The sequence below is a fragment of the Rutidosis leptorrhynchoides genome, unplaced genomic scaffold (assembly GCF_046630445.1).
Source record: "Rutidosis leptorrhynchoides isolate AG116_Rl617_1_P2 unplaced genomic scaffold, CSIRO_AGI_Rlap_v1 contig154, whole genome shotgun sequence".
Lineage (NCBI taxonomy): Eukaryota > Viridiplantae > Streptophyta > Magnoliopsida > Asterales > Asteraceae > Rutidosis > Rutidosis leptorrhynchoides.
Genome location: NW_027266405.1, coordinates 46,747 through 58,394, shown reverse-complemented (window position 1 = coordinate 58,394; position 11,648 = coordinate 46,747). Strand labels below are relative to the sequence as shown.

General features: G+C 36.8%; 2 protein-coding genes across 2 annotated transcripts; one reads left to right on the top strand and one right to left on the bottom strand.

Annotated features, from left to right (window-relative positions):
* Window positions 1-1,416: 1,416 nt before the first annotated feature.
* LOC139881434 (COMPASS-like H3K4 histone methylase component WDR5B) lies at window positions 1,417-2,746 on the top strand. Its single transcript, XM_071865904.1, has 2 exons — window positions 1,417-2,067; window positions 2,456-2,746. Exons 1-2 carry the CDS (start codon window positions 1,417-1,419, stop codon window positions 2,744-2,746), a joined length of 942 nt encoding a protein of 313 aa, XP_071722005.1.
* A 5,034-nt stretch (window positions 2,747-7,780) lies between these two features.
* Window positions 7,781-10,010, bottom strand: LOC139881433 (cytochrome P450 71A1-like). The gene is made up of 3 exons (XM_071865903.1): window positions 9,021-10,010; window positions 8,211-8,797; window positions 7,781-8,120 (listed from the first exon to the last, which is right to left on the bottom strand). Exons 1-3 carry the CDS (start codon window positions 10,008-10,010, stop codon window positions 7,781-7,783), a joined length of 1,917 nt encoding a protein of 638 aa, XP_071722004.1.
* Window positions 10,011-11,648: the final 1,638 nt, after the last annotated feature.

Below are 11,648 nucleotides of genomic sequence, written 5' to 3'. Positions count from 1 at the left end.
GATACCATTATGACAATATCGACAAGAATAGTGCGAGTTCCTGTGGATTTGTCGGAAACCGGAAGAGATGGCGGCGGCGCTACCTGTAAACGTGGCCGGAATTAAACCAAATTCTAAAAAAATAGAAAAAAGGAAGATGAATCTGTAAAATTGAAGAGAGAGCGGTAAGTTAAACCAAATTCTAAACAAGGGCTTGTATCTTTTTGCTATTATAGTACAAGTTACAACAATTAACAACAAATATTACAACGTAAACATCAAAATACCATGATATAAAGATCATATATCGGGCACATTCTTTGGCGTGTTTAATGCTGAATAACAAGCGAGTTTGCTTGATCCGATCTTAATCCGTAAGGACAATTAGACCAAACAGTCTAAGAGCGCGCATGTCGCTCTTGGACCGTTTGGTCTCATCGTTCTTGCAAATAAAGATCATAAGAACCTGATAAAAAAAACCGAAAACCTTCTTCTGTGTTGATCAAGGTACAAATATATACATACACAATTGTTTTATTAACACAAATGGACATTATATGTCTCCAATTTGAGTTTCTTGGTTATCGTTTCAAAAACTCAAATTTGAGACATGTAACTCAATTGAGACTCTTCTTGTTTCGTTGACACTATATATATCTCAATTTTGGGATTTCTGAATGAATAGTAGACCAATCACGCATTGACACATCACATGAATTACACTAATTGACGTTGTAGTGTCTGATTGGTTTAACCTCATTTGGTAATCCTAAATTTAATACAAATAAGACTCTTCTTGATTTATTGAATCTATAGACTGTATCTCAAATTTAGACTTTTTTTTTTACTAAATAGTAGACCAATCACACATTACCACGTTATGTAAATTACACTAATTGACGTCTATTTGTCCAAAAAAAACACTAATTGACGTCTCGATGTTTGATCAGTCTGCATCTATTTTGAAATTTTGAATTTGGATCAGATAGGACTCTTTGATTAGAACCTACCAATCATACACGGACACGTCACGTGAATTACGCTAATTGACGTCGCGGTGTCTGATTGGTATAAACACCTCATTTAGAAATCATGAATTTTGTTATAAATAAGACTCTTTACTTGATCAAAAAAACTACATTCTTTTTCAGCAACCTTTATATGTAAATGGATAATTTGGCCAATATGATTGCTCTCATATAAATTACACACATGAACGATTGCATTTGAGTGGCTTGTCTATAGATAGTAGCTCAATTAAATTGGGCAAGATAATACCCATTTATAATATTGAGGGTGACATTGTACATTTAAATATTATACGGAAGTTTTGGACGAATTAGTAAAACTTGAGGGACTAAATATCTAATTTTGGGCACATAAAAAATGACAGACATTTGCAATTCTCAATTAGATTGGGAAGACTGGAATTTTGCGATGGCGGCGAGCGGTCAATCGCCGGCGTACAAGCCTTACCGGCTAATGAAAACTCTGACCGGCCACTCAAACGCCGTGTCGTGCGTCAAATTCTCCAACGACGGCAACCTTCTAGCCTCCGCCTCCCTCGACAAGACCTTAATTATCTGGTCCGCCTCTAACCTAACAATCCTCCACCGCCTCGTCGGCCACTCCGAGGGAATTTCCGACCTAGCATGGTCGTCGGACTCTCACTACATCTGTTCCGCCTCAGACGACTGCACACTCCGCATTTGGGACGCTCGCGCCCCCTTCGATTGCCTCAAAATCCTCAAAGGCCATACTGATTACGTCTTCTGCGTCAATTTCAATCCTCAGTCGAGCCTCATAGTCTCCGGATCATTCGACGAGTCGATTCGATTATGGGAGGTTAAGACCGGAAAATGCTCGAAAGTGATCAAGGCGCATTCGATGCCGGTCACGTCAGTTCACTTCAATCGTGATGGGTCGTTGATCGTGTCGACTAGCCATGACGGTTCGTGCAAGATTTGGGATACTGAGAACGGGACTTGTTTGGTTAATCTTATAGATAACAAGGAACCTGCTGTATCGTTCGCTAAGTTTTCGCCTAATGGCAAGTTTATACTTGTTGCCACTCTTGATAATACTCTTGTAAGCTCCCCTAATGCTTGTTTTTTGTTATGATTGTTTAGCCTATATGCTATGCTATGTTGTGCATGTAATTGTTTCTAACCCGATAAGATGCCTAATGTCCCTGCGGCGATATGATGAGAGGCAAGGCGATTCCTCCTAGAACGAACGGATAGTAGTTCAAATTTCACTTGCTAAAGAATTGGAGAGGATATTGATCTATGCGAGTTTAGTTTATGTGTTCTTGCTCAGTATGGTGGTCAAATGATCACCAGGTGTTTATTTGATTATGGCATGATCATGTATAGGAATAAATGTAGCTCAAAATTGTTCGTTGTTCTCATTATTTCATCTCTGTTTTTTCCCTTTAGCAGGGTGCTAAGATGTTGTTCATGTGTTTTTTTCGCAGAAATTGTGGAACTATACGAGTGGCAAGTTCTTGAAGATATATGCAGGCCACACAAACAAAACATATTGTATTACATCAACATTTTCAGTGACAAATGGGAAATACATCGTGAGTGGCTCAGAGGATCACTGCGTTTACATTTGGGACTTGCAGGCGAAAACAATGTTGCAGAAGCTTGAAGGCCACACCGATACTGTCGTTTCCGTTACGTGCCATCCAAGCGAAAACAAAATTGCTTCTGCTGGACTTCAGGGTGATAGGACTGTAAGAATCTGGGTTCAGGGTAAATAAAGTTAGAAACTGTCGATAATGACCCAGAGACGACTGTCCGAAGAGTGATGAAATATTTGAGTTGGTCGATCATATTGTTGTATGGTGTTTCTGGTTTTTGACGGACATGATCAAAGACAATATTAGGTCGGTAGTTTTCTTTATACATGTGTTTGTAAGGACCTAAATACAATTTAACAAAAGTTAGGCGGCAAAAGTAACTGTTTGATCTTTGTTTCAAATATTTTTGAACTGTTTCGTCCCTTTTCAAACATAAAGTTCACTCTTTGGTCCCAATATTTACGTATTTTTAAACTCTTTGGTCCCTCGATTCTAACGGACGTTAATTTTGCCCGAGTTGGCTCTTACAGCTAATCCTAGCGTGACACGTGTCACTTACGTGTAAAAAAAACCACCTAGACTTTGTGATCCCTGTTTAAATCGAAACCAAAAAATTCTAGCTTTCAGCTGTCAAGTGAAAAAGATATACCAGGTAATTGCGAAGTGAAGAAGCTCTGATGGGTAACGAACGAAGATTTTTGGAATATGGAGATGTCGACGGCGATGACGGTAGAAGGCAGCGCTCGAGGTGTTTTGTTAGGTCTTTCAAGAGGTAGCCGTCTTAGCTGACCCAAACAGATTGACTTCATATAGCGGTTCATGACGGCCCCTTTCCTTCCATCCTTTTCGATTATTAAATGTTGGAATCTACGACCTAATACTCAATTCTACTTTGAAAATCAATCGGAACAATGATTTGTTACTGGGGCTTGCGGAAAATTGGTGCCCGGAGACGAAAAGCTTCATCTTCCCATGGGGTGAAGCTACGATCACACTCGAAGACGTTATGATTTCATGGGGTTTCTCTATTTTAGGCTCCTCAGTATCTATCTCTATAGAAATGAAAGATGAATTGAAACAAATTGAAGCGAAATTACTGATGCGAAGAGGGAATTGTATAAAATAGTTGCCAAGAAGGCTGGGTATCTTCCATGGATGGAGAAATTTATGGACAGTGGCAGCGAAATCGAGCACCAAGCATTCCTTGTACTTTGGCTGTCTAGGTATGTGTTTCTAAACTCAAATGTTGGGGTTGTACAATCTATTTTCTCTATTGCGACTTATCTAGCTTTAGGAACTAGAATTGCCTTAGCACCAGCTGTTTTGGCTTCTCTTTATAGAGATTTAACAATATTGAGGTATGCCATTTGCGTTTACTGTGGCGCCCACTCCCGACCCCACCTTAACGAGGATCGAGAACGGTGTCCGTTGGTACTCTCTATTCGTCGTAGCCTTTCATTGCTTTGCGGAAGCGGACCCTATTGATGCCTCGTACCCTGAACCTGTCTAACCTGGAGAAAATATTTTATTTTATAGAAATCTGTAAGCTATAATGCTTAGTGAGGTTTTATATTGAAAATATTTTATGAAACATTTTTAATGATAAACATTTGAATTCTTAAACATCTTAAATTACTTTGTCTTTAGAACTCATCATAAAACATCTTTAGGAATCTTTGAACCCCGTCAGTGAAAAACATTAGGATAACTACTATGGGGTACCCACTGTAGTATCCTAAACCTCGGCACCCGTCAACATGGGCGCAAATGAAAACTCCAGCTAGATAAACTAGGGGAGTCGTACCCTCTGATCAGACCGTCAACATGGGGTCACGTAAGGACCAAGTACTCTATATGGATTGGGTCGCCACAAAGTCGACCGAATCCTCTATATGGATTGGGTCGCCACAAAGTCGACCGAATCCTCTATATGGATTGGGTCGCCACAAAGTCGACCGAATCCTCTATTAATAAAACATTTTATTTGGGTTCGCATTTATATACTATGTATAATAAAGCACAATCTTACTTTAAATTCGTCATTAAGAAGCAAAGGAAACTTTGCCTTTAGGGTCTTTAAAGGTTCTCTCCAGTTTTTAAAAGTATAATACGTAGCTATGCCATACGTTTAAATAAAACTTAAAGCAGCGAGATAATCGGAAACCATGGCATAGTAATATATATATTTCATAAAGCATCAATATATTCTTCGTAATGAAAATGAAAGTAACACTCACCTTATAGAGCTCCTCGATTTGTTCCGTCCGATTAACGTGACAATTTATCGACCTATCGAAATATCGATTATTAATTTCATACGTACTAACGCTTAATGGAAAATTACTCGTATTAAATCCTATGTGTCACACTCGTCGCAGTAACTCTAATTTCAATTTAAAATATTTATCCAATTTATTCTATATTAGTATTTATCTTAAAATCATTTCTTTAGTTTAATTATTTAATTAAATATTTATATAAAAGAAAAATGTTATAAAAATTTACATAATGTTCCAATAGTTGAAAATAATATTCTGTCATTTTTACATAATTTTCTAAACTGAGATATTACTTCAAATAATTTTTGAAAACACTTTGTCACATTTAAATTATTTCTTATAGCCTTAATTAACTCAGAAATGAAAATAAATATGATCTCCAAAAATTCCAAAATTTTGATATTATGTTCAAAATAATATATTTAACTTACTATAAAAATTTAATAGGTTCGGAACCAGTAGAAATGATTTTATTAGGTTCGTAAGGTAAAATAGGTTCGAGTTTTAATGAAATAACCAGAATAGCCTTTGACTTAAATCTGACGCGTTGGTAATTTTGTAAATCGTTTAAAAATATAAGGGTATAAATGATTTTTAATATAGGTGCGGATGATTTAAAATTGAACCAATGTGACAGATTGAATTAAACCGAATTGAATCGAAATAAACCGAAAGAACCGATTTTTGTACCGAAAAAGACAATTAAACCATTGACTTTTATTTGTCCGACTGATATCACGTTAGTATTCTTGTAACTATTATAAAATTGTAAGGTATTATAGTCTTTTACTTAATTGAACCGATTTTAATCCTCTACTATATAAATGATTGAACCAAATCGGTTCAATCATTTCTTCTTCTTCTTCGTCGAGACAGTCGACGATTCTCTCACGACTCGTCTCTGCCGTTCATCATTCTCGCCGGAGACGATCGTCTCCGGCCAAAGTCTTGGCCGTTCTCGATAGAGTTCAACACGAGGATCACGAATCTACAATCGGTTTTCTCCAATTTTGATCCGGTAAGTTTTAATTTCGATTTCTAAAACTTAGGGTTCATCGGGTAATTTGGGGATTTAGCCTAATTATCACATATGTTATTCTACTCCGTCTACTAATCATTTCTATACAAAATTAGACTTTAAAAACGATCTAATTTGGGCTGAATTGAAATTGGGAGTTTTGGGTTCTTACCTTAATTGACCGAATTTGATTTGTTCTGGTGTGGTTTGGCTTTGGTACAGGTTGTAGACTCCGAATTGAGGCTCGATTTGGCTTGGATAGGCCGACTCGGTCCCGACTCAGTCCTAACTCGGCTGTGACTCGGCTGGTTCCGGCCGGCTGCTAGCTCGGAGGCGATGACAAACGTGGCCAGTGATCGACAGGGAGTACGACTGAGGTAAGTATTTTGGTTTCTGGGAAAAATTATTTTTGGGTTGTTCTGTAAGTTTCTGTGTTGATGATTCTGTGATGATGCTTGTTGTTTCTGTTGATGTTTGCTGCGTGAGTGAGTCTGTGATGTGGTTTATAATATGATAGAGAAATGATAGGCTTAGAAAAATGGCAGTAGGTTCTTGGAAAAATTTCAGTAGGTTTGTTGAAAATCTTGGCAATTGTTTGTCTTGTTTCTGTTTTTGTCAAATGGTTGGTTTGGCTGTGTTGATTTTGCCGGTTTGAAATCAGAAGAGTGAGGCTGCGATGTTTGCTGTTTTATGAATTACAGATTCTAGGTTTGTAGGCTTTTTGAAAATATTTTTATCAAAAGTTGGGTTGGTAAAAGCTTCTGCCAGCTGAGTGTTTTTGACAGTGGTGAAGGCTGCCAAAGTTCTGTTGAGTATGCAATGCATGTCCATTATTGTAGGCTACCATGTGGGAAAATATTTGCTTGACTTTGTTGTTGTTTGGTATAGGTAATGTCAGAAGATGGTGTCTTGACTACAGCTGCCATGAAATGCATTTCTGAAGAGATGTGGCTGCTGGTTAGGAAGTGTTAGATGTAGGTGCATTGGTAGAATTGTAAGTAGTAAATATGGTTGGAAGAAATTAGTACTTGTAGGTATTTGAATTTACTTGTAGAGATGATTATTTGGCTATTGTAATTAGGATGATCTAATATTGTAATTGGACATTATAAACATACGTTCATGTAATAATCTTAGTGTAGAAACATTTCCTTAGCAACGTATATTGCTACTCAATCCGTACGTCTCAAATCGCATCTAACGGTATAGTTAGGACATTACTTGACGTAAAAGTAAGAGCGGCTAAAATTGTCATCAACGTAAAAACGAAATTTATCTTAACGTAAAAATTTGTCGAAATTGGTTCGTTACACTTAATCTATTCGATTTAAATTTATCATGGGAGAAAATATTTCAAGATGTAAAATCGAATAAAAATTCCACGATAGTAGACTAGGACGCAGTCGTTACATTTACAAACACAGCGGTTCAGACTGTTTTGAGCTTGAGACCTGGTGGTGGTCGTGGTGGCGGCGACGGAAGGCTTCTCGGTCCTCGCTTCGAGTCATCTTCTTCATCAGCTGCTCTTACTTTCGGCTCTCTTTCATCTGATCCATCTTCATCTTTCTTTGCTTTGAAGGTGACAAAAACACTTATCTATTACTGGATCGAAGATTTCTTATCATGATAGACGTTTCGATTTGTATAGACATTTCGATTATGTTTTGGATTGAATTATTGCTCGGAGTACATTTACTTTTTGATAGATATTTGATCAAAACTGATGATTTACTATTTAATAAACTGATTTAATTTTTGATTTTGGTTTAAGTGTCGGTTTAATTTTGGTTCGATTTAAACAAGGATCACAAAGTCTAGGTGGTTTTTTTTTACAAGTGACACGAGTCACGCTAGGATTGCTTGTAAGTGTCAACTCGGCCAAAATTAACGTCCGTTAGGATCGATGGACCAAAGAGTTTAAAAATGCGTAAACGCTGGGACCAAAAAGTAAACTTTATGTTTGAATGGACGAAACAGTTCAGAAACGTTTGAAACATGGACCAAACGGTTACTTTTGCCAAAGTTAGGCTGAAAGGTTTTTATCTTTTCCTCCAACTTTCCATCGGTTCTCATTGCATTAAAAATGGCTATATTTTTGTCCAATAATAAACTCGATGGAGTATTGATCCCATGACCTTCAATGGTTAGTCCTCCTCGTATCCATGAAGGATCGACCCCACGATATTTAGAATGAGACCCACCTGGATAAGCAATTCTTTGTTTATTGAAATTCAACTTAATTAAGCAAGTACAAGAACTAGTAGACAAAGCATGAGGAAAGAAAAAAAAACATTATTAATAGCCAGTTTTATGAGAGATGAATCCTTGAACATATAGTCAAGGTGACCAAGCAACTGGCACAAGAGATAGAGGAATCTTTTTGTGAATGATGAGATCATAGCAATCACCCATGTCCAAATCTTCTAAACTCATGCCATGAGGCAATTTCCAATCAAACCAGCATAAGAGATTGGCAAGAACATGTTCAAGGACTGCATTCGCGTACATGATTCCGGGACAACCTCGTCGTCCAAAACCAAACGGAATGAAGTATCTCTGACGGTTAGAGTCAGCGTCATCTTCAAACCGTTCAGGACAGAACTCGTTAGGTTTGTCCCATACAAGAGGATCTCTTCGAATTGCCCATGTATTGACCAGGACTTGTGTCTTGGCCGGAATATTATACCCCATTAACACGGTGTCTTTGGAGGTTTCTCGTGGGACTAGAGGAGCGTATAGTCGGACAGTTTCTTTGATAATTAGCTTCAAATACATCATTTCGTTGAGGTCATCTTCGTCTATAGCCGATTTCTTTCCCACAACTGCTCTTACTTCTTCTTGTGCTTTTTTCATTATTCTAGGGTTCTTCACGAGCTCTGCCATTGCCCATTCTAATGCGGCCGCGCTAGTATCAATTGCTGCGATAAACATGTCCTACATTACCATTTAAGTAAAAATATTAGAATAAAATATATTTAACTAATAATGGGGAGAAATCAAAGTCTAGGAATCATCAACCAGGACGTGGCCCAATGATTAATTTCTTCTATCGTGAGGTCATGAGTTTGACTCCGGGGAAGCGAACCTTGAGTGGATAGTTGGTATTAGGGATATATATATATATATATATATATATAAAGGTTTAGGAATTAATTACCAATAGAAGTGTCTTGATGTTTTCTTTTGTGATTTGGATATCAGCAGTTTTATCCTGCAAAACATCGAGGAAAATATCAACGAAACCTTTCTCCTCAGATTTCTCCCCATTGAAGGCTTGATGGTCCTCAATCACTCGATCGAAAAAATCATGTAATTCGTTGCAAATATTATTAAAACGTGACGTGTTTCCGATCAGAACATCTATCCAAGCCAACGAAGGAAACAGATCTTCCATCCAAAATTGGAAAGTATATTGAACTACTTCCCTCACAAGTTTCCCAGCAGTCTCATGGTTTTGGTTCATTGCTCGACCAAACGCTGATCCGGAAACTACAGAGCTGGTAATCGCAACAAATATGTCGCCTAGATTGACCGGTACATTGTCGAGGCTAGCAAGCTTTAGCTTCTCCATTACTTTTCTTGTTTCTTGCTCTCTTACAAACCGAAGACCACGAACTTTACTCGAACTCAAAAGCTGATTGACAAAAACCTTCTTAGAGAATTTCCAATAGGCGTTGTGATCCGAAAAGATCATATCGTCGGATCTGGAGCATAGTAATCGGACACCTCTCGTTTTCGTCCTATCGGAAAAAATAACATCGTCTTTAATGATCTCATCGACAGCTTCCATTGATGAAACCACGAGAATGGGAGAGCTTCCGGCATGGACGGTTATTATTGGGCCATACTTGTCGGAGAGAGCTTTTAGGTTCCGATGGATTTGTTGTTTACCGATTTGGTGAAGGTTTCCGATAATCGGCAGCCTTGGTGGGGATGGAGGAACATTAATATTAATGTGATTATTATTTTTCTTTCGTGAGTATAAAATGTATATATAGGAAAAGAATATGACAATGAAAGCAAAAAGATTATTGGAAGAAGAATGAATTGCTTGTTGAAGCATAGACATTATTGATAGAGCCATGAGAGAGCTTATCCTGCCTTCACAACCTAAAAGCTCTTCACTTAAAAAGCCAGTTCTGATCATTATTTGTTCATTTTGTTTATTATATATTTTTTTTAAATGGGAATATTCGTTCATAACAATTACGTACTGTAAATAAAGAATATGGTCGGATAGATAAGCTTAAAATATTTTTATTAAGTTTATATTGGATTATAATATCATACTCTCTAAGATGCCGATCAGTCTAGTGTTTAACGCAACATCATCTTTCTCATCGAGAGATTGAAGTTGTGAACATAAAAAAAAGTACTCTTTGGGATGAGTTGCCCGTTGTCTTGTCATATCCGTTAACCTCAATGTTCTGTTTTTTAATCAAAATAAACCATGCCGTTAAAATTGGTGAAAAAATTGGACAATAAAAACGTTACACGTATGGTATGACGTGTTAAGAAAAATCGATTTCCATAAACCGGTTCAAGATCCCGGCTCAATTATTTTTTTATGAAGAAGAAAAGATGGATCGCGGGTACTCAACGAAAGGCCAGATTAGGACTTCATTCACGATGGTCGAGCGCCTCGACCATTTGATTATAAGGTTGTTGTAAATATTTCGTGGCAGAATAAACAGACAAAAGTTTAGGTAAATTGCTTTTGTCGTTCCAATATTCTTTTTGTTATGACGGTTTGTGCATAATTAAAAAAAGTTAAAAGTTCAATAATTAAGGGAAGTCGACGAAAATATTAATAGTAATTGGACAAGAATACTTGATCCAACTATAGGTAGCGATTAACTTAAAAAAAAAAAAAAAAAACTATAGGTAGCGATTAAGAAATTATATAAAGACAATTGTATATTAATTATTTCTAGGTAAGAAAATGTTTTCTATCTCTATTAGCAGCCGTTACATTGACTTCATTTGACTGTATTTTATTTTTGGATCCATCACATGCTAAAATCTATTTTAAAATCCACACCATAGAGTACGCCGGGTTGTCTCTAAGGATAATTTGTCTTCGACCAGGAGGTCCAGGACGCGGTGTCGTTTCTCTAGGCGGGCTGTTGACATCAGCAACCAGTAGATCTCGAGGTCTTTAAATTATCTGGGATACAAGGTTGGATCTTACGTCGGATCGCGTTAGGGTTCTAGGTCTGTAGGATCAAAAAAGGTCGAAAGATGGTATCTTCGCTCTTAGACTGTAAGAATAAAATAGCTTCTGCTGGGTACTTCAGGGTGATAGGACTGTAAGAATCTGACAGGGTAAATAAAGTTGAAATATTCGAGTAGATTCGACCATATTGTTGTGTGGTGTTTCTGGTTTTTGACAGACATGATCAAAGATTCGAAGGGAATATACTAGCTTAAAGGTTTTGTACGTGTACTTGTCGTTAACTTTTGATTAAGATTCGTCTCGAATGGAAATTCATTAGAGATTCGATCGAAGAGCCGATGCATCTATCCATATATCTATTTAATTTTTAATATAAAGTTATAATGATTCCTAACATATTACAATATTATTTTATTAAATTTTACTTTTTATTATATGATGAGTGTATATATAATAATAAGTTAAATTTTTATGTCTAATTAATAATTAATTAAGGTGCTTAAAAAGATGAATAGTTTATATGAGATGTCATGCATAAAAATATGGGTTGGAATGAACGCAGTTCAATTAATCAACACAACAATATAACTTCTGATTCAAAAAAAAAAA

Bases quoted from the DNA above. Each gene is read 5' to 3' on its own strand.
- LOC139881434 (XM_071865904.1), top strand. From the start codon at position 1,417: ATGGCGGCGAGCGGTCAATCGCCGGCGTACAAGCCTTACCGGCTAATG. The intron at 2,068-2,455 runs GTAAGCTCCCCT...TTTTTTTCGCAG, and splicing joins CCACTCTTGATAATACTCTT to AAATTGTGGAACTATACGAG.
- LOC139881433 (XM_071865903.1), bottom strand. From the start codon at position 10,010: ATGATCAGAACTGGCTTTTTAAGTGAAGAGCTTTTAGGTTGTGAAGGC. The intron at 8,798-9,020 runs GTAATTAATTCC...ATGGTAATGTAG, and splicing joins ACATCAAGACACTTCTATTG to GACATGTTTATCGCAGCAAT. The intron at 8,121-8,210 runs GTCACCTTGACT...TTTGTCTACTAG, and splicing joins TCTCTTGTGCCAGTTGCTTG to TTCTTGTACTTGCTTAATTA.